At 36.5% G+C, this 27271-nt stretch overlaps 2 protein-coding genes across 3 annotated transcripts in view; both read right to left on the bottom strand.

Annotated features, from left to right (window-relative positions):
* Positions 1–27271, bottom strand: part of LOC135222958 (homeobox protein php-3-like) — a 657411-nt gene that overhangs the window by 351819 nt on the left and 278321 nt on the right. The window lies entirely within an intron of this gene.
* On the bottom strand, positions 21986–26855 carry LOC135223179 (protein Shroom4-like). The gene is made up of 5 exons (XM_064261683.1): positions 26719–26855; positions 25532–25661; positions 24157–24188; positions 22712–22947; positions 21986–22095 (listed from the first exon to the last, which is right to left on the bottom strand). Exons 1-5 carry the CDS (start codon positions 26853–26855, stop codon positions 21986–21988), a joined length of 645 nt encoding a protein of 214 aa, XP_064117753.1.

Below are 27271 nucleotides of genomic sequence, written 5' to 3'. Positions count from 1 at the left end.
ATATATATATATATATATATAATATATGTATGTATATATATTATTCATATATATATAACATAAGGCTAAAAAAAATAGGGTTATTAATGCAATCATTTATGCATACGGTCCACAATAATACCATTTCGTTTTATTTTTAAAACAAAAGGTTTATATCCCACTAAACTGGATATTGAAGCAAAGAAACATTAGTAATTGTATATTCATGGAGGAATGTATCAGGTAACGAAGAAAAGGTTTAGGGGAACGCACATTAGGAAAACAAAAACAAATCAAAATGATGTAATATATAAATATGTGTACGTATTTATACATGCGTTTGGGGGTAGTTATGTAACATTATTAGTTTGTGTATTTTAATATTTTGTAACATACAGTGCCCTAGAAAAACCCAAGGTAATGGAGGCCATACATAATATTTAGGGTCATCATCATAGTTGCTATATACTGTACTTTATCATTAAAACGAAAAATATGTTCAGATATGATTAATCTACTATTTAACGTATAATTAATAATTACCTGAGATACAGGTTTAATAATTACCATACATATTTACATAACATGTATACATTCATATTGCTTTTTCCTGCAAATCATATCTGGATAATAGCCCTTAGTAAATTTTAATTCTAGACACATAAATAGATAAATATATGCGTGTGTATATATATGTGTATATATATATATATATATATATATATATATATATATATTTTTTATAAATTTTTTATTATATACATACATACATCTATATACATATATATGTGTGTGCATAAATAGTATATATATATACTATATGCATATATATAGTGTAATATTCAGATATATATATATATAATATATATATATATATATATATATATATATATATATATATATATATATATATATATATACTCAGATTAATCGATACATTTTTCCTTTCATATAAGCCTAATATATCGTACGTGGGTTCGAATCCCACCCTCGAAGTTAGAACTACCAATGAGATTTTAATGCCTGTATGATAAGCGTAGAGGATAATATATATATATATATATATATATATATATATATATATATATATATATATATATATATATATGTGTGTGTGTGTGTGTGTGTGTGTGTGTGTATATATATATATATATCAACATATCTATATACATATATTACACGACATACTATATGATATATATATATATATATATATAATATATATATATATATATATATATATATATATTTATACACGTAATACATGCACACATGAAAAATGTAAACACGAGTCATCCTTACCTGAGCGCAAACATGACATCCGCCATTATGGAGAAGGTGACCCTCGAGAGGTGGAGAGGAACGAGCTAGCAAGCGAGCGAGCGAGCGAGGAAGAGAGAGAGAGAGAGAGAGAGAGAGGTAAGAGAGAAAGGATAAACCCTTCACTATCCAGTTGATGTGATGATGATGATGATGACGATGATGAAAATAATACTCCACAGGAATCCACTGCGAATAGATGTGATGGCGAGCGTAATCGCACCAACGCACGCACAAACACACACAAATGCACGCACATACGCAACGTCTCGATATCAACAATCAAGTTGGGCCGCTGCTACTACTGAAGGGACGGCCGGAGGAGACCAGGGAATTGGGCGACGGGGAGAGAGACACAGAGAGAGAGAGAGTGTGTGTGTGAGAGGGAATAGCGGGAGGGGTGAGGGAGGGGGGTTAGGGGTGGTAGAGAGAGAGAAGAGAGAGAGAGAGGAGAGAGAGAGAGAGAGAGAGAGGGCTGGGAAGAAGAAAACCCTCTCCAAACCCGGCAGGAGGGAGAACATGTCCGGGCAAACGGACATGCAGTAAAATAGCCGAACGTGAATTAAGTTATTACTTGGGCTAAAGACCGCCCACCAGTCCGGCCCCGCTGCCAGCTGATTGGCTCAGCGGCCTTGCATGTATTACCTCCTGATGGTGGCTTCGCTGCGAAGGTAATTTTCCTGATTACGCTCATTTTCTACCTCAAAATGAGCCTTATTAGAAATATAAATGGCACCCTAAATGTCACATCAATGGGCTCGGGGTGCAAAAGGTTTCTACAAACGGGGCTGGGGAGGGGGAGGGGGGGCGCGAGCGAGGGGGGTCTCAGGTGTTCGTTATAAAGAGGTCATAAGGTTGCATGTTGGAGATCACGTTTTCTTTTTCCTTTTCCACGAGAGATCAAGATATAATGCACTGACGAATTCAACCGCCTTGCAACATAATCTAGGTCCTCATCTTAATTCCTCTTCAAATCAGGAGAGAGAGAGAGAGAAAAAAAATAGAAAAAGAATAGAGAACGAGAGAAAAACTCTTATCAGAAAATTATACACGAGAAACGATCTTCGCAAAAATCTCTTGTAAGGGGGGCGGGGGAAGGGGGGAAATAGTTTAATCAATAATTTGCATGGAAGCGCTGGCTAATTGCAATGTGTCATCAGTAAATTGCGAACCCGGGGCGCTGCAAGAACTGAGCCATCTTTTAACGTGTATTTATTGCTGTAAAATAAGTACCTTAGGCCGTGTCCATGAATAGAGTACCGGGGTTGTGGGGTGACCTGCTAGTCTGGTGTGAGGTGGAGGAGGAGGAGGAGGAGGAGGAGGAGGTGGAGGAGGACGGAGAAACAGGCGGAAAGAGAATGAGGAATGGGTAGAAGTACAAGATGTTGGTTAAGGAACTTCGTAGATAAAATGGAGACGAGATTTATGAGGTATGTCGTGAATCATATCAATTGCAGGATGACAAAAGTGAAATTATTGTAAGGGTAATGTAAAAGTAAAATAAAATAAAATAAACGTGCATTCACGCTATTAAACCGATAACCGAGCTCGACAAAGATGGACATGAAACTAAACGCGCAGCAAAACTACTATTATGAGAAAACTAGAGAGACAGAGCAAGAGAGATGGAATCAATTGAGAAAAAGGAATAGACACATCTAGGGTTATGTTATAAACAAGTACTTTCAGTTTTCAAAGGTTCAAGTGATACTTGATAACTCAAATACCGCAATAAGAATCATTCCCATGAAATAATGAAGTGAATATCATACACTTTTCATTTACTTATTGTCAGATGGACTTTTACAAAAATGAAAATATTTTGTAGCTAATGTTTCCAAAAATTTTATCCTCACATCTTTCGATTAGAATTTTTCGTATGCTTAGCAACACGGAGCCAGATATCATGTTAAGTGTTAGAATTAGTATGCAAATTAAATCTGAAGAGCCTTGACCTAGCCATATGCTATAAAATTAGGCAATAAAAGCCCAGCTGTAGGCATTATGCTCCCCTTTGGTGAACTAGTAAGAAATAAGGAATCTGGGATTCATTTCATAGGATTGAAAGCTTAGAAAAATATATATTGATGGTTTAAGTATTACATTATTCAGTAACAGGGAATAAATTGTACTGGAACGTGATCTGGCTTGTGTCAATAGAGGTCTGGAAAGATGTTAGATGACAAATGGAGAGATGGATAGGATAGAGAAACATTTTAAAAAAAGCGGTTTTAAATATTCCCATTCCTAAAATGACATATACAACAATATCACGTCCTATATCCAGTTTACGCAGTCCGGACGCATCTAAACGTCTAAAATTAACAGAGGAAGAAAAGGGAACCCATCAATAAAGACAAATCGCTCCAGAAAAACAAAACTCCATCACGATAGGAAGACGCATCCGAAAGAAGGCCGTCATTACCGCTGTAAATTGCCAGTCGGGCGAAACCCGAAGTCTGTGGTTGGATCCCTAAATGTATGTATTTTACGGAGTTACATAATACACACCCCGGCGGTCGACAATCTCCTTTTACGAGTTTATAAATCAGTGCCGGTAGGGAACCCACCCCCGCCCCCTTCGCCCATCCCCCCATCCCCCAAACCCCCATTTCCGGCACCCGGGTTGTCCGGGGATCCGCCGCGGTTCGCGTACGGTGGAATTCAGCCATCTTTTTATCCTTTTTTTTCCCTTCTCTTGGACCTTGCCTTTTTATTTTAGTTTACTTTTTTTTTTTTTTTTTTATCTGGGTGGGGGTGGGGGGGGTGGGGGGTTGATTTCCAAATGCCTATGCGTCGCCTTCATCTATCATTTTTGTCCCTAAATGATGACTTCGGTGCTTGTGACTTGAGTTTTATATGTAATTCCATACTGCATCAATGCATGATTTATTTTGAAGAGACCTTGGCTTTCGTTCATCCTGCAGGTTGATTAGGGAATTGCAAGATGCCTGAAAATACCCTCTTAATAATACGGCCAACATGTATACCTTCTAGAACCGCTAGAACTATTAATATTACCAGTAATACTATTAGAGTTACTAATATGGGAAAAGCAAAAGTTTCGTTGCATATCTTTGCTACAAATCTAACCGATTCTTCTGAATTCTAGCAAAATTCTAGAAGAAGGTTACAGAGAAAGAGGATTACTCTGTAACAGCTCTTTATCTCTTCAACCTAAACCTTTAAAAGATCTCCAATTCCCTAGACTATTTTTCGTCTAAATCCCTCACGAACTCTGTTGAAACGCGGTGTCCGTCTTACGTTCATGTAACGAGAATTTCTATTTTTTAACCTTTTTCTACTTTTCTCTCATTTTATGGACCCAAACCATAAAACATTGTAACCAAATGTTTAAGGTGAAGACTGAATACACGTCCCTCGTAGTATGTAAGACTGGACGCCATCTTCAATGACCTGTGACTATGGCAACAGGTTAGATATGACTGAATTCCGCCGGTTTCAACATTTATAGAGCGAGAATATGACCTTTATTCAATACAAGAAATACTGAAAAGTAAAGGATTCTCCTTGTATCATTTACGATACAATGTGGGTTGCAGGGACGCGCCAACAATACGTATGTTACAATTATCTCATGGAACTTTATGCGGATTTTATTCATCTCCTTATTTGAGCCCTGATACTTTTGCAAAAACCTCCTACTAATCTACGGCCTCTGGATATAGAAACCTGTGGCCATATCTGATCTCTTGTTGCGCAACGAAATCTACGTGAAACTCCTCATGTGATCAATGACAACGTCACCAGAACATAAGAGATGCCCTTTAAAACCATAGAAAAGGTATACTTTTCCACGGAAGGCATAGTAGTTTTATGGGGAATAAAAATTATATTCTTTTAAAACCAATGGGAAGGCTTAGCAATTTTGTGGAGAATAGAAATTAAATTCTTCTAAAACCAATGAGAATGCTTATAACCTTCTGTAAATAAATTGTTTAAGCAAGTAGTGAATGATATTATCTGAGAAAAGTAAACAATCCTTATTTACACGAGATTAAACAACCTCTCTTGTCTCCAAAAAGTAAATGACACTTTTTGCAGATGGGAAAACAAAAACATTTCACAAAAGGTACAAGCAACTGTCCTCCGAGAGGTAAGTGGCACATTTCCCCCAAACAGTTAAAAGAAGATACTTTCCCTGAAGAGATGAAAAATACTCTTACTGGCTTTGAGATCCGATGGGGTCTTGTCTACTACAGGAAATGACGTTTCTTCAGACGGTAAACGGTATATATACACAGAGATACGGAGTTTTTTTGCTATGAAAAATAAAGCAGGAGGAAGTAAATAAAATCCCTTACTAATTAAATAGAATACTTTTTTATGATGTCAGCTGCATTATCCTAACTTATACAACCTGTAAGGCACGTTTCCTTTAAGCAGCGATGAAACCCTTTGAAAAGACGTGAATGATTCTTCTATGAATGATTTGCGATCTTGACGCCAAGGCAATTTTTACGTACTGAATGATATCCTTTGAGTCAAAGGAATAGCTTTTAACTGGTAATTAATGATCAAAATACAAGCAATAACAAAATTCTAAAAGCCGTGAAGGAAAACTTTTCTTGGAGGCACCAGGACACCAGACTTACTTTTTCAAGAAGTTATGCCCCTTCGACATAGTATATGACGGTCTGTTTAGAAGTGTAATACACTTCAGGTACGTCACATTTGACCAACCACTGATTAATACCAAAAGAAGTGTCTGACACGCCCGCAGTCAACCTAAGGTAAAACATTTAGCAAGGGCAGGAAATTAAATCCTTCCGAGGTGGAAACAACTTTATTTTCTAAGAATGTAAATGAAAGTCATTGTTGAGTAATTCATGGAATATGCGGTCATTCAGCGCTGGAAAGGAAACTGAAAGGTGTGTTTGAAAGGTGTAACAGGGGGAAAACCTAGCAGCTGTACTATAAAATAATCGTTAGAAGAGGGTAGATAGCAAGATGGAAGAAATCTAATATGAATGGAGGTACAGTAAAAGAAACGAAAGGGGTCACAGCTAGGGCCGAAGGGACACTGCAAAGAACCTTAAGTAGTGCCTACAGTGCATCGCATGAGGGGAAGGGTAATTAAGCGGTTGAAGAACGGAAAAATGCCACGAGTCGACAGAATGGTGTGAAGGTGTGACTAAGTTGAAGAGAGGACACGAAAATGACATACAACAGTATCAGGCCAATGACAATATTGTTATCGAAGGTACTGCTTTAGCCATTGACAGAGTCAAAGGCCTGCAAATATATAAGGCGTTTCTGATTAACTCTCAGCCAAATGCAAACTGCCCTAGCGTTTTTATAGAATTATTACATTGTTATATTTACGTTTATACTTTTTTTTTTTTTCAAATGAAGAAAAATATCTGCATGAAGATATGAGGACTGCTTTCTTTATTTTTATACATATATATCCAAAAATACACATGAACACTTGAAATACCCTTATTGAACACATCTTTTGACAACATAAATATCAAAGAAAAATATGCTCAGATCTTCAAGCGGAGACTGTTTGACTCATTTCAAAAATTAGCATAAACACGGTCAATAAACTTTGAAAACCACTTAAAAATAGGGGTGAAAAAACCTCCGAAAAAAACAGTTAATTCATGATATAAACATGACAAAAAACGTACTTTAAAGAACATACGACGCAGGAAGTGAAAACGAGATCAATTGATAAGGCAGAGATGAAAGCGAAGAGAGAAAAGATGAACAACGGATTAACACGCAAGTAAATGAAAACATTGTAAAGGTAGAAAATGACCGAAACTAAACAAGAAATCGAAGAAAAACCTGAAAATGAAGACAGGAACGAATAAATAGCGAGTGAGTATTATGTAAGTCTACGGACGTTTTCTATCTTATTTCAATATGTGATTTTTTTTAGTACTATTAATATATATTATCAGGATAGTAAGTTTGAACAATTAACAACTAAAAGGCAATTAAGGATTGTAAACATTCAGCGAGCTGATATATATATATATATATATATATATATATATATGATATATATATATATATTATATATATATTATATATAATATATACACAAATAACTTTTAAAAAAACTAAGCGACTCTAAAAAAAAAAATTAAAAACAAATACTATGGTCACTGCGACATTTACGCTTTACCTTCTGAATCATGGATAAACCACCTATGCAAAATCCTTCCTGAACATTAGCTATTTCAAGCACCTATACGGATGGTTCATCAGCAGCATATTCTCTCTCTCTCTCTCTCTCTCTCTCTCTCTCTCTCTCTCTCTCTCTCTCTCTCTCTCCCTTTTATATCACTTATTTCCTCCCAATATTTAAGTGCTCGCTAATCTCTCTCAATTCCTCCCAATATCTAGGTGCTCATTAATAAACCCAAAACGTATTTCTGGTAAATGTTGCCATACCATGGGACACACGAATAGAGAACAAAAGCAGGAGAGAGAGAGAAAAAAAAAGTAACATGATCTAAAGGTTGAAGTAAGTTACAATATGGCAAACTGAAGTGAGTAGCACTAACCATCCTGGAAGCACTAGGGGTAATCCCTGAGGCCCTCCAGGATGGTGTTCTGCTTCCCAAAGTAAAGATATAATCAGGAGGATGTTGGAATCCTAATGATATGGGGGTACAGTGGTTTATAGATCCTCAGGAGGCAGGTTGCTGCCCGGATGCAGATTCTGAGAAAAATCCTAGGAAGGTTGTGAGTGTAAAAACAAAGGTCATAACAATAAATCTATTGCATAAATTCATTCGTAATAAATCTATTGCATAAATTCATTCATAATAAATCTATTGCAAAAATTCATTCATAATAATTCTATTGCATAAATTCATTCATTCATTATAAATTCTTAAAATGCATTCATTCATAATAATCTATGCATAAATTCATTCTAAAATAAATCATTGCATTAAATTCATTCATAATAAATCTATTGCATAAACTCATTCATATAAATCTATTGCATAAATTCATTCATAATAAATCTATTGCATAAATTCATTCATAGTAAATCTATTGCATTTTCACATAATAAATCTATTGCTAAATTCATTCATAATAATATCTATTGCTATAAATCATTCAATTCATATAAATCTATTGCATACTTCATTCATAAAAATCTATTGCATAAATCTTATAATAAATATTGCAATAAACTCATCATTGATAAATCTATTGCATCATTCTAATAAATCTACTGCATAAATTCATTCATATATCTATTGCAAATAAACTATTCATGAATAAATCTATGCATAAATTCATTCATAATAAATCTATTGCATAAACTCATTCATGATAAATCTATTGCATAAATTCATTCATAATAAATCTACTGCATAAATTCAACCATAGTAAATCTATTGGCTAAATTCCTTCACAGTAAATCTATTGCATAAATTCATTCATAATAAATCTATTGCATAAATTCATTCATAATAAATATGTTGCATAAATTCATTCATAATAAATCTACTGCATAAACTCATTCATAATAAATATATAGCATAAATTCATTCATAATAAAACTATTGCATAAATTCATTCACAGCAAATCTATAGCATAAATTCATTCATAATAAATCTATTGCATAAATTCCTTCACAGCAAATCTATTGCATAAATTCATTCATAATAAATCTATTGCATAAATTCGTTCAATAACTTCTTCGGTTTATTCCATCCACTGGAAAACAGCAACAATGACATAGAGAGACCTTTTGAAAATACTTAATATTCAGATTTGAAACCTGATGAAAGATAACAATTTTTATAATTGCCTTACTTATTAAGTCAAAAGATCTGCTAAATGACCCAATACCTATATAAAGCTGCTGATAAGAAAGGGAAAAAAACACGACTCCTTGTAGAAGCAAGTCTCATATCCCAAAAGGGAAGAATAATCGCAGAGCAAACCGACGTCGAGGACACAAAACGAAGTAGGGGAACGACAGAGGGAGAGGGAGAGGGAGAGGGAGAGGGAGAGAGAGAGGGAGAGAGAGCCCAGATATTGCGTGACCTAATGTTAACAATGAGTCCTAAATGCCAGTGATAAAGCAAAAGCTAAAAGCCTTAATCACACCATTCGTCGTTTTAACACGTTCTTGAGACATATATTCAAATATTTTACATTAATATGACCATGTCAGAGTCTAGGGAGAAGGACGATGGCGAGGAGGAGGAGGAGGAGAAGGAGGAGGAGGAGGAGGAAGAGGAGGAGGAGGAGGAGGAGGAGGAGGAGGCGGAGGAGGAGGAGGAAGGTGAAGGAAAGAGTGAAGGGTCTGGCGGGTGTGAGGGAGGGAGGAGGGGAGGAGGAGGGAGGAAGGAGGAGGGAGGGAGGGAGAAGTCTGCGACAGGCGTCGCAATGCCCATGGTCATTTGCATAAAACATGGTCAAAGTTTTGCTTCGTTTTTAAATCAGGGGAAAAAATGACAGAAGCATATATTAGTTTAGGCCATTCTGAAGCCGAAGTTTTGAAGTTATTGAAGTTGAAGTTACTAACTTCACACTTTAATTCTCAACATTCCTGAGGCCGTGGTTCAGCTTGTTAATATACTCAACATTAAACTGTTGGACAGAACGAAATGTAACCCAGACGAAACAGAAATCAAAATGGATATATTCAGAAATATTATAACTAGTCCATGTAGAGGGTTTTCTACATTGCAATGCACAACTTATTTCCTTCTAAAACAGGAACTGGGAGTGTTGCAGTAACATGGGTAGAATTTTAAAATTCATCGCTTCCCCATCATGGTGTTATTGTGCTGCAAATTTTAGAGTAATATAACTTAAAATATTGGCGCAATTATTTTATCTCTGTATCCGGAGAATATAAATGATGATATAACAAAAGCAATAAAACTCTACACACAGCTGAGAGATATTATGTATTTTCACGAACTTCGTGCGTGCAATACATCTAAACCAAATCGTTCAAACACTAAACTAATAAAGTTATTTAAGGTCAACGAATAGACTGGTTGATTAGACTTCATTTGAAATAATTGCTTATTTCTGATAAAGATTTATATTCCAATTTGCAAATGTACTCAGTATGTACACAACGAGTTCATACACACGCAACACGTAATAAAGTGTTCTGCTGAGCGTGTGTCTACACTTGCATGATGTATGAATGCATGCAACATGAAATCAGTATGCATTAAATTGTGTAGCAAGACTTACTTAGTTCCAGGAAGCTGAGATAGTGGAGATTAGTCATTCTCGCACCTGTCCTATAAATATCTAAATCAAAGATATATCCATTTTATATACTCCTCGGCCTCACTACCACTCCCTAAATCAACTGAAAACGGAAGCCGCATCAGCTGTGCTTTTCTTGAATAAACTAAGTTCATTTTTTCTTGAATAAACAAAGTTAATTTCACCTCCATTTCTCTACCATTTCAGTCCTACGATTTCTTCCAGTCCATGCAAAATCTTTTCATAGGCTACACAATGTTCTCGTAGCCTCTTCGTAAATTAACGCTCCTCCCACCATTAAGACATTTTTATATTTTTCAGTTATTTTCACCTACCCCACTTTCTCTATGAAAACTTTCTGAACTATCTGAACTATATTTTTACAAATTTCATTGATAAATATTTACAACTTCATTTACTTTTCATTGAAGCAAAAGAGGCAGATTTTCTCCATCTTTATTCCCTAAGAAGCTCGGCTACGAGAGAGACTTGGAAGTCTCATATTAAGGCCAAGCATTGATAAAGTCGCAGCCTCGGCGTCTAATCGTTAACAAGTCGCCTGCGAATAAGCAGCTGAAAATGGCTCGTGAAACTGATAGATGTCATTAAATGAAACCGGACACTGAAAACTCGAGGTAAGATATCTGCTTGACATTTCCACTGAGCAAGAAGCCAAAAGGTTAAACACAGTGACAAACATTGCAAAGTTTAAATCCAAGTCCTTCCGACCTAAAGAATGCCTCAGTTGATAAATCTCTCTCTCTCTCTTTCTCTGTCTCTGTCTCTGTCTCTGTCTCTCTCTGTCTCTCTCTCTCTCTCTCTATGTGTGTGTGTGTTGTGTGTGTCCGCGCGCGCCAAGGAAAGATTGTGCAAAATAAAAAATAAAAAAGGTCGAATTCACCCTAAAGAAAGAATATTTCACGAAACTATCGTAGCGCAGAGAGAGAGAGAGAGAGAGAGAGAGAGAGAGAGAGAGAGAGGAGAGAGAGAGCACTGTGACATTCTTTAAGTCGGAAGAACTTGCAATTTAAATTCTGCAACGTCTGTCACCGTGTTGAACCTTTTGGCTTCTCGCTCTTTGGAAATGTCAAGCAGATCTCTGACCTTCGAGTTTTCGACATCTGGTTTTATTTAACGACGTATCAATTTCACGAGCGATGTTTAGCGGCTCATTTGCAGTAGAGCAGTTGACGATTAGACGTCCAGGTTACAATTCTGTTAACTTAGCACTGTCCCTCCTTAATTCGAGATTCATAAATCTCTATCGTTGCGAAGCTTCTAAGGAAATGGAGGTAAAGGAAATTTGCTATTTTTCTTTTAGATAAAAAGTGAATGAAGTGTTTGTATGTATTTATGGATGAAATACACATAAATATAATTCAAGTAGGTGCATGAAAGGTTTCATAGAGAAAGTAGGGTAGGTGGAAATTAGCTTAATGGTTAGAGAGCAGCATGAATTTAGGAGGAGGAAATGACAATCGTTTGTTTTATGTATACAAAAGTCTTGTGTTTATACTAGGAACATTAAAAAGCTGAGAGAGAGAGAGAGAGAGGAGAGAGAGAGAGAGAGAGAGAGAGAGAGAGAGATGCTGGGGCAGCCTCTCATTGCACACGAAATCTTGAGATGCTCAGAGTTCCGACCTGTCGCTGGCTGTGATTCACGACTGTACCGATCACACGACTAACAATACAATACATTTTCAGATAAGAAATACCTTTGATTTCCATATTATTCAGGGCATTTCATGCATTATAACTAGACTTGTCTCAGTAACCACTATCTCAGTTTTTTGTGTGTGTTGGGGGGGCGGGTGGTTGGGGGGTTACATTTTAGGGCAAGCTGTCATACTGTAGGTTAAATCTGTTGATATGTCTGGCGAGAGAGAGAGAGAGAGAGAGAGAGAGAGAGAGGAGGAGAGAGAGAGGCTGTTAATATCTACAAGAAGAAGAAGAAGAGGAGAGAGAGAGAGAGAGAGAGAAGAGAGAGAGAGAGAGAGAGAGAGAGAGAGAGAGAGAGAGGTTGTTGATATATCCAGATGTGAAGAAGAAGAAGAAGAAGGAGGAGGAGGAGGAGGAGGAGGAGGAGGAGGAGGAGGAGGAGGAGGAGAGAGGAGAGATGAGAGGAGAGAGACGAGAGAGAGAGAGAGCATGAGAGAGAATGAGAGAGAGAGAGAGAGAGAGAGAGAGAGAGAGAATTTTATCTCAAAATGTATCCATTTCTGAAATTTAAAAGTATCATTACAAATATTCTATGACGCCTCCAAATAAAAATATCTTGGGAAAATATAAATCTTTTTAACTAAGCATTCTCCTCAATCAATATGTCGCCAAAAAGATATGCCGAGTACAGACTGTGTACCATTTATAATAAAAAACATCTCTAAACCTGACTGTCTCCATTTACCTTTGCTTTCATGTTAAAGGAGAATTCCCATTTGTTTACATGGAAAATAAGACACAACCTAAATAACATGAAAACAACTGAAATTGCCTAAAAAGAAAAAAAAAACTGAAACTGCCTTAAAAAAATTCACAAGAGCACTCGTTGTTAAGGATGAAAAGCGCAGAAAGGACTATGTTGTCTTAAGGTCGATTAATTTGTTGTACAAGTGACTGCTTTTTGTCCTCACTGCAGCTGTGGAATGTTGAAATTTTGAGACTTCGATTCTCACTAGACGGTATTTCCGAATTGCAGACATAAATCTGGTATCACCGAGCTAACAGATTTTTACCCATATATATTCTAAGGGGAAATCAAGTCAGACGTTGACAGAAATGTTAATTTTTTTCTGAAGAGCTAAATAATTAATTACTGGATAAATGGAATTCTCGTGCCCCCGAGCTATGATACAAAATGAAAGCAATACATTTAGCGGTATTAGATTTTTTTTCTCTCTCTCTTTTTTTGGGGGAAGACGGTGGGAGGGGACTGGAGGAGGTATAATGCCGTGGGAGACGCTTTGAAACATTCCTAGTGCTCATTTGCCTCAAAGTGCGATAATCTTTTCCTCCTTTTTTTCTATTGTAGAGGTTATTTCAGGTTATAGCAATTTTCTGCAAATATTTATAAGAAGAGCACTTAGAAACCGCTCACATCAGCCAAGGCTTGGCAATCTACCCCTGAAAGGGTCTTTTTCCTATCAAAGTTACGTTCCTATATCTCTTAAGACCAAGAAAGTTGTAGCAAATTCACGACACCCACTTCTAGTAAAATTTCCGTGAAAATTCTTACATAACCTTTCGTACAATCCTTCTGGCAAAAACGCAAACAAGTAAACAAACCGAGGCCCCCCCCAAAAAAAAAAAAAAACTAACCTCCTTGTCTGAAGTATTAATAAAATGATTAGAAGAATGGAAACGTTACTCATTTGAACTTGGATTTAACTCGAGGCATGATATATAATTGAATATTTTTTACAAATATCCATTATGTTTTTCCCTAATTGAAGAACAACAATTATTCAGGATTTTCTGCTCTTAATGTGATGGAACTCACTTCATTGCAGCTTTCCAAACTTTGTCTGTTGCAATGCAATCCATGAGGACATGACGAATCGTTCAAGATTTTCAGGAACCATCCTAAAAAACTGGACTCTTCTTTATTTAGATATTCATTCCCGAAATGTTAGGTCAAAGAAATGCAGCTAACAAAAATTTTCTATATTTCATTAAGAAAACATTTTCATATAGGCATAAGGAATTTTCTGACATGCGCCCTCAGTATCAATATTACTTCATTTGAGTAAGTGAACCGCAAATGTGGAGTTTTATATGGTTTCTAATAATTGATTTTTAAATTTACGATATATTTCCTACTTGTTCCGTTTCTAGTATTTGGTTTGTACTGTCTGCGCGTTTAGCTTAGTTTTCGTTTAATATAATGGTAAAAGCACTCCACTGACTTGACGCATTAGAAATCAGTAAGTTTCAATACTCATTAGAATCAATAAATTTAAACACTTATTAGAATCAGTAAATTTCAACACTTATTAGAATCAGTAAATTTTAATAGTCAGAAAACAACCAACAGTCATCCCAGCAAATATTGGTTCATGTGGGACTTTTAATCTACAAACTAGATTTGCGCATGCATGTCAAAAGCATCATCCCATACCACAGCGAGCCAACAGCAAGCACTGATAAAGCAGGCAAAAAAAAAAAAAAAAAAAAAAAAAAAAAAAAAAAAAAAAAAAAAAAAAAAGCAGTAACCCGCTAGCGATCAGCAATCATAGCAGTGCCGAGAAAATCCGCTACCAGGAGGAGTAGCAGAGAGAGAGAGAGAGAGAGAGAGAGAGAGAGAGAGAGAGAGAGAAAAGCAGGAGCAGGACCAAAGCAACCGTTCAAATAAACAAAATCCCAATTAAGTAGGCTGCACTTGGTTCTGGAATAACGACCTCATCTGCATAAGCCAGGCTGCCGTAGCCCGGCCTCCCTCCTCGCGAGAAATAATATATTTTCTGGAGATTTAACAGAAACTGGGCATCTTGGGTAAACAAATCCGCCGTTACGAGCAAGAGTATAATTTTAGTGGATCTTCCACGGATTGCCATCTCGCGCTTCGGTATAGAAAAAGGATAGGAGGGGGGCTGGGGCGGTCCTACAAGAGGACAGGAACCGGGGATAGGGGAAGGGGTGGGGGAAAGGGAAGGGGTGCTGGAAGGGGGTTGGAAGACGGACGGATAGGATAGAATGGGATGTAGATGAAGGACGACGAAAGGACGCTATCTTATAGGCTATCTCGTAAATATAGAGCGCCTTGGAATACGTGGCGTATTTTTTTTCCCCTTCCAATTCCAGCTCTCTTCCAGGCATTCCCGAGAACGCTTCCATGGCCCTTCCGTCGCTGTTTCATGATGGCTCGGACGCTGCGAACTTTCCAAGACGCCTGGAGGGCGATCTATTGGTTGTTCCTTCAAATCCTGCCATGATTTGATGGCCCAACACTCAACCAGGCATAGATGTGATTTATCTCTCATTGCAGCGATCCCCAGGGACGACGGTATCTCTTACAGCTACGCTGCCATAAAACGTCTTGTCCTGTGACTGTGTGTAATGAATACCAGAACGAGTGCCTGTTTACACTCGGTGAGTGTCTAGCGAATCGCGGTGGACGTTTGTTTTCGAGGATAAAAATTGCAGGAAGAAGGTGGAGCAAGTATTATGTTTCGGCCGATATGGAAATGGTAAAAATGAATATCACAAGCGATAATAATAATAATAATAATAATAATAATAATAATAATAATAATAATAATAATAATAATAATAATAATAATAATAATAATAATATAATGGCATAATTCAGCGAATTAATCTTATATATTATCTTTTCTATTTTTCTTATTACTCGCTTTTCTGGCTCAGCGATACTTCGCAATAATTGGCCAATATTCATATTGGGAATAATGCTGAAAGTGGTATTTTATTCAGAAAAGGCTTTATTAATCAAAGACTGGTATTATCAGTATACTGGTATTATCAGAATACTGGTATATGGGGAGGCGTTACTCTGGTCCAGATCAAACAGAGGTCGTCGTCGGTGTTGGTATCATTCCATAAGAGAGGTCAATGTCAGGCCAGGGTCGTCTCTGGTATTCAGCTGGTATTAATGTTGGTGTAACTCTGGCTTATGGCGACGTTTCAACTTCTCGTGGGTCATCTTCATGGCTGGTCAGCAGTAGAAGTGAAGAGATGGTGTCTGCATGCCGATATTTCGAAGCTCTAGGATTCGAGCCGCTATAAATATCGGCATGCAGACCGGCCAGCTTAATCTCTAAAACAACACCATCTCTTCACTTCTACTGCTGACCAGCCATGAAGATGACCTACGAGAGGGTTGAAACGTCGCGATAAGCCAGAGCTACACCAGCATTAATACCTGCTGAATACCAGAGACGACCCCGGCCTGACATTGACCTCTCTTATGAAATGATACCAACACCGACGACGACCCCTGCTTGATCTGGACCAGAGGAACGCCTTCCCATATACCAGTATTCTGATAATACCAGTATACTGATAATACCAGTCTTTGATTAATAAAGCCTGTTCTGAATAAAATACCACTATCAGCATTATCCCCAATATGAATATTGGCCAATTATTGCGAAGTATCGCTGAGCCAGAAAAGCGAGTAATAAGAAAAATAGAAAAGATATAATATTAATTCGCTGAATTCTGCCATTTTATTCGACAGAATTTGTTTAAAAGAGGGTTTTTCTTTCAAATTACCAAAATTTTAATAATAATAAAATAATAATTAATTAATAATAATAATATTAATATTAATTAAATAATAAATATATAACAATAATACTTAGGATGCAGACCCTCTCTCAAGCATACTTCATTAAAAGTAAGAATCTCTACAAGCGTACCGCTGCTGAATTAGCCATTACTTTTAGGATAATAATAATAATAATAATAATAATGGAGAAACAAATCCGCAGTTTTGTAACTACAGGAATATGTTTATAAATGAAACTGTAGTATTTGTGTCTCCATCTTCAGATCCGTGCTACTATAAGAACTATTTAATAATAATAATAATAATAATAATAATAATAATAATAATAATAATAATAATAATAATAATAATAATAATAATAATTTTATGGGCAAAACACCTGGACGGGAAGTACGTGTAGCTATCCACGAGAAAAGTCGCAGCACTTCTGAAATCACCCCTTTCCACTCTTTCAATAAACTCCCAAAAGTGCTTCATAAATGGAGGAGCCGGTCTTGTTAAGGGAAAGTTTAGAGGCGTAGGACTAAAGGAGGACCTTTAGCTGTACAAACACCGCAATGTAATGACGGCAGGTTCACACACAGAGACACACACAAACACACAAACACAACATACCGGCGGAAGAGGGATAAAAATAAGATACATAAGCGCCCCTTCTTTCTTTCCTTCCTTTGTTTTTTCTTTTTTTTTTTATTTCTCCATTTCCGCAGCTCATAAATAAACATGAAATTCGAGAGTCAAGAAAGAGTCCATGGAGTGAGGAGGGTGTCATCAAAATGGAGGTTGCACGCAACCAGCCAAACCAGCCATTCTCAAATTACCAACATCCTTTACTTAACCTCAGTTACCTCTGGTAAAAGGTCTGCCGTACATGAACCTACCAGGCCTGCTCAAATAGGCTGTGGGAGAGAGAGAGAGAGAGAGAGAGAGAGCAAGTTTCTTTAATTGCAATGGGAACATTTCAAACCTGAACACAGCGGTGTTCATGTGTATTTGCCTTTTTGTGTAGAGTTTCGTGAATAACTTCCAGAGAAATAAGGGACTAATAATTTCTCTATCCACCTTCTTCGCTCTTTCTTTTTTGTATTCTCTTGAAATTAGCCTATACACTGTACATATATCTAAACATAACATATTTATAAATACAAAGAATGTCTAGAAAACTGATCTCTTGTAACATTATTTTGAGACGGTTGATGTACGTGTTGCACATTATCAATTTCCCATGAACATTATGTATGTTACAGAAGGTAGTACATAGTACATAAAACTTCTGTAAAAAAAAAAAATACCAATCCTTATTGTCTATATATAACGTTATCCCCAAGAACCACGTAAATATACAATTCTTTTATCTTTGGAGAGAATAATTTAGAAGTTAAGACACCATACGCAGCTGAAATGTTACTGTGTCTTTACCGTTATTTCGTATTGGAATCATCAACCAATTTAGCCGTATGTGCTAATTGAGCTGATGCCGTTTTCCTTTTACATCAAATGGTGCCCACGTTAGAGATTGGCAGTAATCGCAATGCTGTGGATCGCAAAAGCAGCCACGTAATCTTCGTTACCGAGAAGCACCATATTCAGACGAGGAATTCAGCTGACGAACCTCTTGGTTAAACAGGTTCCCAATACACTCAAGTTCAGTGCAAGGTCAAACGAGAGTCATAGGCCAAACAGGGGAATGAGAAATCCAATAGACTATCGTATAAAAGGGAAGCTCGTCGGGCCAAAACAAAGGTCAAAGGTCAAGTATCCAGATGGGGTACGCCTCCCGTTTGCGGGCACCATTTCGACAACTAGGCGAGCCTTGGGTATTATTAATTATGCCGCTGTCTGAGACAGAGGAGGAATATTCTGTCGTCCGTAGCTAAGAAAATAAAGAGATAAGAAGCCCTAAGACCGAAATTCGCGACCTCCACATCTCACGTTCCGGAAGCTGAGAGACCGAATCAAACTGGCACCTCTGGAACATATAAAGCGGAGGGTAACCAGATTTTGAGCTTACAAAATTAAAAGATTGCTAATTTGACTCTTTCGATAATCAAATGGCATATAGGGTCTCCCATGATATTCGATTTCATATTTTATTAAGCATAAGCACAAATTCCTCATGAAGGAAAGCTGGTCACGAAATAGATACGTTCAACCCGATATATTTTCTCTTCAAGGCACAGTTACCAGTTACATCCAAGCTATCAGCTTTGCACACAGTAAGGCGATATGGAGAAAAAATTTCGAATGAAGAACGATAGAAAAAGAATTTATAAAGACTGTAGAACAGGAAAGTCAAAAGATGAAGTAGTTAGTTCACAGTTTTCACACGCATGGTTGTTCACAGAGATAACATTTATATGTTGTGTTTCGTCACAGGTGGTCATAAAAGTTTACGAAATCTCAATTGCTGGTGTACGAGTATATCTGATAACCATATGCACGTGTACGGGAAAATCTCACTCTCGTAAATAGACAAATGCCCTGGATGTTTTCAATGGAATACACATGTAAATATCCAACTTAATGTCAATGAAAAAAATTAATAAACAACTAAAGATGTTATCAAATAAAGAAAGCTGCTCAAAGAACACGTGCTGTTAATGGCGCTTCTGAATTTTCACATTCTTCCCAAGTCGCTTGTGTTAATAACAGCTGCGATGTTTTCTAGCACCTACACGTAACCTTACTTTGAATACTAAAACATATATTCTAACAAGAAACGTTACTGACAAGGAACAGAGTTAAGAAATGTGTACATACGTATACCCAGAAACGAATCCAAGAAATTTCGAAAGTCCTTATTTCTACATTACCCAACCAGAAGTATTCTGTAGGTGGGTCTGTCTGCCCGAAAGATATATGAAAATGTTTTTGATTGTGTCTGTCTGTCTGTCTGTCTGTCTGTCCAGAAGATATTTCAAAATGTTTTTTATGGTTGTCTGTCCGTCTGTCTGTCAGCTAAATACACGTCTGAGATTGACCGTTCGGGGATATGAGAGAACGTATCCTTAAAATTAATTAGCCAGTGGCTCGAAGAACAAAGGCTGCAAATGGAGGGAAGTCTTCTCAAGACAATGTGGCCTATGAACTTTGTTGAAAAAGGGTTGGAGATTGTGGAGAACAGAACAGAGGCAGATCTGATTATGCAAATTAACGGTTAGGACATAATAAGCTTAACTGAATGATTAAAAAAATTAGGTTTTAACAACAAAGGATTCAAATTCGCTGTAGTGGAGATATTACACTGGTTTCTCTTGCTATCCATCACGGTAGCACAATGGTCACAGGTGTCAATGAGCTTATGAACCTTGTCGTAAGCGAGGCAGAAACATGTGCTAGCAGAAATGCGCAGGCGCCATTATCAACTGGACAGAATTTTAGTTATAAACTTATCTTGCTGAGCCAGCCTGTACATATTTCCCAACAAACAATAAAAAATAGTCATCTGTGTCAGGTTCGGGATATACTCCAAAGAGAAATACATTGTGATATTTACTAAAACCTTGTAACATGAATTTCACGGCAGTCATATTCGCTGCTCCAACGAAGATATATACAGAACTCCTTAATATGTCTACACATCCATATTAAGAGAGAGTGCTATGCAGTGACAGTCAATTCCTGTAGTATCTTCTAACCTATGAAATTTTGTCGTAGCGTCGTTCCCTGCCAGAGCAAATGTCCTCAAATATAAATAACAAGTCATACAGAGTGTCAAGAAAATTATCTTAAGACGTCGACTACTTAAACAGGATACTTAATATTTCATTCTTTATGTGATATACTGTGGGACTAAAGTTCAATTCAGTGTTACTAGAAAGAAGTAAAAGCATAAATGTCCTGCAACAAAGCATAATTAAACTATCTAAGTCATTCACTATAGAAAAATATCGAGCATTCAACAACAGAATTATACACGCAACAATGAAATTGATAATTGATAACGATAGGATATGTAAATACTATTACAAGTGATCTGTGAAATATCGTAGCTAACAGGTCATCCTGTAAGAGCCGACGTAACATGAAGGGAAAGAAATGAATGAAGAAAGAAAACTCTTGGACCTCCACATTATCTGGGAAAGACATTAAAGAAGAAATAGAAATGCGAAGTACAAAATCTGAGAGCATGAAGATATCCGGTAAACAAGCAATTGTTTATATTCGTTAATCTGCACACGAACACGTAATCCGTGTCATTTCAACAGCACAAATTTCGTGCATGAAAAATAACTCCTGTATTAGTTTTATCACTTGATTTCCAGAATGGAGTCCAAATCTGAAGTTTGCTGAACTCCGCGTTCGTCTACTTTCTCTTTAATTTTCTCCTATTTTAAATCATCAATTACCCCTAATCTAATGGAATGATATCGCCATCCATCAGGAATAATTATGTGACAGAAATGTCAGCGTCTCATTAAACTGTCATTTCATCCACCAGCTGTCCTTTTCTTCTTAATCTATCTTCTGTCCATCCTCGTGCTTGTCCATATGTGGTTCTGAGTATCTGTTTTTCTTATTTAGTAACCAACAAGTATAGTACTTAGTGATTCACGATAATGTATTTTGAATACCTGTGTCAGTATTCTCCCCAACGTATCCGTGTTACAGTAATATGTTATGCATCTACAGCGTGTCCATAAAGTCCCAGTACCATTCTGAGCAATAAATAATTGTAATGGTACTAGGACTTTATGGACACCCTGTATTTCTTCACTTTAATCCTATTGAACACAGTTAAAACTGAGAATTTCGTTTCCTTTCACAGGCCTCGGTTGATGACTGAACTGATGGTAGTGATTCCTGAGAAGAATATCAAGAGAAGTCACTGTAAAGCAATGCAATTCACACGACTTCTTTGAACAAAGATCTTCGAACAAGTGTCTCAACTATGGGAAATTTGTCTGACGTAACAGAGCTCGAACATTTTTGGCGAAAGCAGAGATATGTCTTCATTGCAGATTGAATGCTTTTTTGTATTCATTAGAATGAATATCCGGAAAAGAGAATAAAATGGCTCAAAAGATTTTGACATAATGATATCGGGCAAGTTTTCCATGTTTATAAGTGATCGCTTTAAGTTATATCCACGTTCTATTGCTGAAGTTAAGCGGGTTAGAAGAACGATAACATCACATAAATGTCCAAAATAGCGAAAATCCTTTACTGACGAAAGGAACAAATACAAACTTGTAATATTACAGTTAAAGGCAGTTCTCCTGCTTATCCTCTTGTAAACTGACATCCATTGACATTTCGCTAGAGGAATACTGTTTCAATACTTCTGCATCGGAAAGAGTTTGGTCATAGGCGCCTGTGAGAAAAATTAGAGGAACTTGATGTGTACGTTCAGACAGTGAATGTTGTCAGTTAAGTATTAAAAATTTGGGAAAATTTTACCATCGCTATTGATATAACATTAAATATTTTCTTTCTTGGAGTTTCATTCTATATTTCTGCCTCCACATCTCTCTCTCTCTCTCTCTCTCTCTCTCTCTCTCTCTCTCTCTCTCTCTCTCTCTTCGGTCATCATGTGCACAAAGGATTCAAGTGGTTTTCAACAAAAGCATAAGCAAAAGCAAATATTTCTCAACATTACTTAATCGAAATGAAGTCTCTTATACAATACTTTAACTGCTGTAGTATGTGAGAAAGTGAATAACTTGAGTTCTATATAAAGTCCTTATTCATCCTGCCAGTAATTTAAATAAAACGTCAGTTAATATCACGTGGATACAAAAATATATTACAGTAAAATGAATAAAATACCCAACACGCTTTCATTTTATATAAAAAAAAAAAAGTTAAACATTTGCATAGAAGTCCCGACGAAAGCCAAAACCATTCCAGCCCTTGGGAGAGAAATAAGAAGAGGCCGCCTACCCATCCCATTTGAATATATATGGAAATAAACAGAAGAGAGTTATAACTGATGTCGGGACTGATGTCGGGACGGTGATACTGGTGAGATGACTCCGGGCTGGTGGTGGCGGTGGTGGTGGAGGAGGTACCCATAGGACAAGGGGGATATGAGGACTGGGGTGGGGGTGGGGGAATAGCTGGAAGATCTAACAAACGGACGGACGGACGGTCCGAGGGAAGGAAGAAGGCCCGTTGCCAGCCCCAGATATCTGAGGCCATAAAAGCCCCCGTTGGACCCTGCTTGCTTGCAAAACGCATGGAGGTGGAAACTCGTATTGTGAGGGTTTCCTACAATATTTCCTAGCCAAATTCTCTCTCTCTCTCTCTCTCTCTCTCTCTCTCTCGCTGTGCTGACAAGAGCCTCTGGGAATTGTTGATTGGCACGGCTCCAAGAAAAGGAGCTTTTTGGTTGTTTGACTGTAGTTGATGCTGATGATCGGGATGCTGATACTCTTTCAGTCATCTCCACAAGGGGTGGATGATGCCCTGGATAATCTCTTCGCTGTTTTTACACGTCTATCTCAAGCAAGATTGATCGTCATGAATCTTGAATCCTGAATCCTGAAGCCTTTGCCTCTTTGGAAGTTCCGCCAACAATGCGAATGAAGGATGACATTGCAAGGGATAGAAATCAGCTCAATAAATCATAGACTCTGTCAAATGGAGAGGAATCAACTCTAGTGTAAGCAATGTATTTCGAGAGGGCAAAAAAAAAAAAAAAAACAAGCGAGTTCTATTGAGAATAAGTGGGGGAACCAAATTACTGGAAAGATACGAATTATGAAAATCTTTTGGAATTCCGATATACGAGAGAGAGAGAGAGAGAGAGAGAGAGAGAGAGAGAGAGAGAGAGAGAGAGAGAGAGAGAGAGAGAGAGAGAGAGGCGAAAATGCCCTTATGGACTCTTCTTTGTAAGAGTCGGCATATACTTTGCATACATACATTTTGCAGCTACAGGGTCATAAGTATAGAGACTGTGTCAAAGCACGGGTTAGAGGGGCGTCACAGCCAAATTGACCATAATCATCGCCGAATCTAGCTCGTGAAGAACCATAAAAGCTGACCAATACGGCCGAATGTGATTTTAAAAACCTTCAGCCAGAATAAGAAAAACGTTCGAGGGCTGAGTGGAGTCGTTCATAAGGTTGCAAAATGTTTCCGCTGAACGTGACAGCAAATGCTAACTTCATCGCGGCTTTAGAGAATGTTATCAAAATAGATCATTTGATACTCTTGTTAAGATTATTAAGGCCAATACAACTATACGGAATGTATTCAATACAAATTAAGGTCCGATATGATTAAGGAAAGCTTGTTAAGATTATTAAGGCCTATACAACTAGATGGAATGCATTCAATACAAATTAAGGTCGGATATGTTTAAGGAAACCGCCAACGCTTTCTAATCTATTCACTGCTGCATATAATGGTACTAATTTTATTATGATCAAACCTTCCAGATACATAATCAATCTGTGTAGGAGCCTGGAAAGTGATACCAGTTATGTAAAAAATATGGCAGTTAATCGTTTTGTTTTTAATTATGTCCCAGTTTGAACCATGTTGCCTTTACATACATAAAACATAATGAAAAAAAATCAAATACTTGTATATTTTATGCCTCCAGAGATTATTAGCACAGGATGCGAACATGAATAGCAACATCAAATGAAAAGATGATGCAAACGCGCAAATGAAAGGTAACAAAATTCGATAAAATCCTAAGCAAGAACCCAGTATTTGCCAATTTAAATATCATATTTGGTTTCAACCTTTTGTATGAAATTAACTCGTAGAAATATAAGTATATTTCTGATGTTTGGTCTTATTTCTCATTTGTATATAATGAACATATTATTTCCGTTAATATACTCGTCTGAATGACACAGGAGGCAAATCAAGTTCTTTTCAATTTCATGTTTGTAAGACGAAAAATAAAACAAGTAAAAAATGCGCCGAAGTTTCTTCGGCACAATCTACTTTTCTGTTCAGCGTATATTGCTGTATGAGCCACGGCCCGTGATACTGATTGACCTGATTGACAACTGGGTCATCAAAAATGCTGCGTTTACTTTTCTTAAGCTAGGAGGTGATTCTTAAGGCCAGTTTTTTTTATCACATCTTGAACCTGAAGCCTCTATAACATGATATGTTTCTTGAAGATTCATGCAGTCACTTTCTTTACACACACACACACATATATATTATATATATATATATATATGTGTGTGTGTGTGTGTGTGTATACATATATATATATATATATATATATATATATATATAATATATATATATATATATATATATATATATATATATAAATTCTGATTTATATGCTACCAGCTGTTATTTAAGTCTCTTTTATTCGTATAAAGTGGGTGGCCCCAGAGACAAAAGAACATCAGCTGCTTCCTAGAGACATACAAAGGACTTCTTACAAAAGAAATATAAAAATTAAAATATTTTTCCTTCTAGAAGAGTTGTTAATAACCAAGAGACCGAACATCTGCCTCTCGTCTTTTTTTATCATGCAATTCTAGAGCAGTTGCTGCTGCAGTAGATCGCAAGTGTTAACTTATTTACTCATTGTGATTAATGATGTGTTTGTGTTATGTATATATTACTCATATACATACATACATATATATATGTATCTATATATATATACATATATATATATATATATATATATATATATATATATATATATATATATATTATATATATATATATATATATATATATATATATATATATATATATATATATATATATATTACTAACTGTCCCCTTTCAGAAGGGGTGACGCAAGAAAAACAATGCCTTACAGTTCTCAAAAAGTCCCTAGGAATAAAAATAGCACACAACTCCATGCCCTTATCTTCACCATAGCTGACGCCGGCACCCATCACAAACTGAGTCAACTGGGAGCCTACAAGGTAGCCGTGAGAAACGGGTCTTTTAAAAAATGCCAGATAGGATAATTAATCGTAGGAAATTATTTTTCTTACATAACCAAAGCATGCCTTAGGAATCATCAAAGTCACCATCCTCGCCATGTGCTTCTAATCATGATTTGGATACTATTCCAGGGACTTACTGGATAGAAATTTTTAAGTAAATTCTTAAATTTTATGAATGATACTTATAGGAAATACACTGAAATGACTGACAGCGCTAACATAAAGAAACAAAATCTTACTTAAAAAACCTGGGACATTTTTATTTTTGGTAATGCCTTGAAACCTATTTGATAGGAATTCTTGCTTAATTTAAAGAATGATACATCTAGGAAATACAATGAAATGTCTCACAGCATTGAAACAAAAACAAAAATAATAATAATGAAAAGACTGTGACACTTTTATTTCTGGTAGTGCCTTGAAACCTATGTGATAGAATTTCTTGCTTACTTTAAAGATACATCTAGGAAATACAATGAAATGTCTCACAACATTAAAATAAAGGAAAAAAATCATACTTAAAAAAACCTGGGACTCTTATTTTTGGAAATGCTTTGAAAACTATTGGATAGGAATTCTTGCTTAATTTATAGAAATATACATCCATAAAATACAATTAAATGACTCACAGCATTGAAATAAATAAATAAAATTATATAAAAAGCCTGGGATAATTTGCCTTCTTGTAATGCCCTCTGTATAGGAATTCTTGCTTAAATTAAAGAATTATACATCCAGGAAATACAATGAAAGAGCTCACAGCATTAAAATAAAGAAGAAAAAAAATTGACGTAAAAGAAAAAATTGGTGGGACACTATTAGAGTTATAACGTTATATGAAGTTACAGTCTATAAAGTTATCTTCCTATAATATACGGGAAAGTTGCGCGATATAGGCGCGGAGTTCGCAGCCCTCACGGACGATAAATTTTATGTTCTACAATATCCCCTTTTAGGAAAAGCGAAAATCACCGTAAAACTTTGCTTGATCTTCGACATTTATCAAGTTACGACCTTTCCACTTTTCTCTGATTGGAAAAACTTCTTTCCACCCTTTGACGGCGTCGACTCCTTTCTTTCCTTCTTCTTCTTCTTCTTCTTCTTCTTCTTCTTCTTCTTTTTCTGTTTCTTCTTCTTCTTCTTCTTCTTCTTCTTCTTCTTCTTCTTCTTCTTCCTTCGTAGCTGCCATTTTCACGTTTGCCTCGTCTTTGTTCGTTAACCCGTTAAAATCTCTATTTAAACAGAATATTCAACTTGAAAATCATTAGCAACATAACTCGGTGAGGGCAAAATTTAAAGCGCGCATATTTTTGTTTACGAAAATAATTCAGATACTGTGGAATTAAATTATTCGTAAAAGTTTATATGTGAAACTAATTCATACATTGTGGAATTAAATTATTTGAAAATAGAGAAACGCTCAAAGCTACATATACGAAATTTAGAAACGAATTCAGGGCACCAATTCATTACGATACTTCTCCATTGATTACAAATATAATCCAAATTGAACTGTATTAGAACACTAAGGCAATTTCGGGTCTGAAATGATCAAAGCGGCAAATGGGCACAGGTACGACACCAATACAAAGACCAATTAGCGGA

Source organism: Macrobrachium nipponense, chromosome 8 (genome assembly GCF_015104395.2).
Source record: "Macrobrachium nipponense isolate FS-2020 chromosome 8, ASM1510439v2, whole genome shotgun sequence".
NCBI classification, from domain to species: Eukaryota; Metazoa; Arthropoda; class Malacostraca; order Decapoda; family Palaemonidae; genus Macrobrachium; species Macrobrachium nipponense.
This window is presented reverse-complemented; position numbering and strand designations above follow the sequence as displayed.

Excerpts from the sequence above, each read along its gene's own strand:
- LOC135223179 (XM_064261683.1), bottom strand. The coding sequence starts at position 26,855 with ATGGCAGCTACGAAGGAAGAAGAAGAAGAAGAAGAAGAAGAAGAAGAA. Across the intron at positions 22,948-24,156 it reads ATTGATTATGTATCTGGAAG|CAAGCAGGGTCCAACGGGGG; the intron begins GTTTGATCATAA and ends GCGTTTTGCAAG. Across the intron at positions 22,096-22,711 it reads CGACATCAGTCCCGACATCA|GCGCCTATGACCAAACTCTT; the intron begins GTTATAACTCTC and ends TTTTTCTCACAG.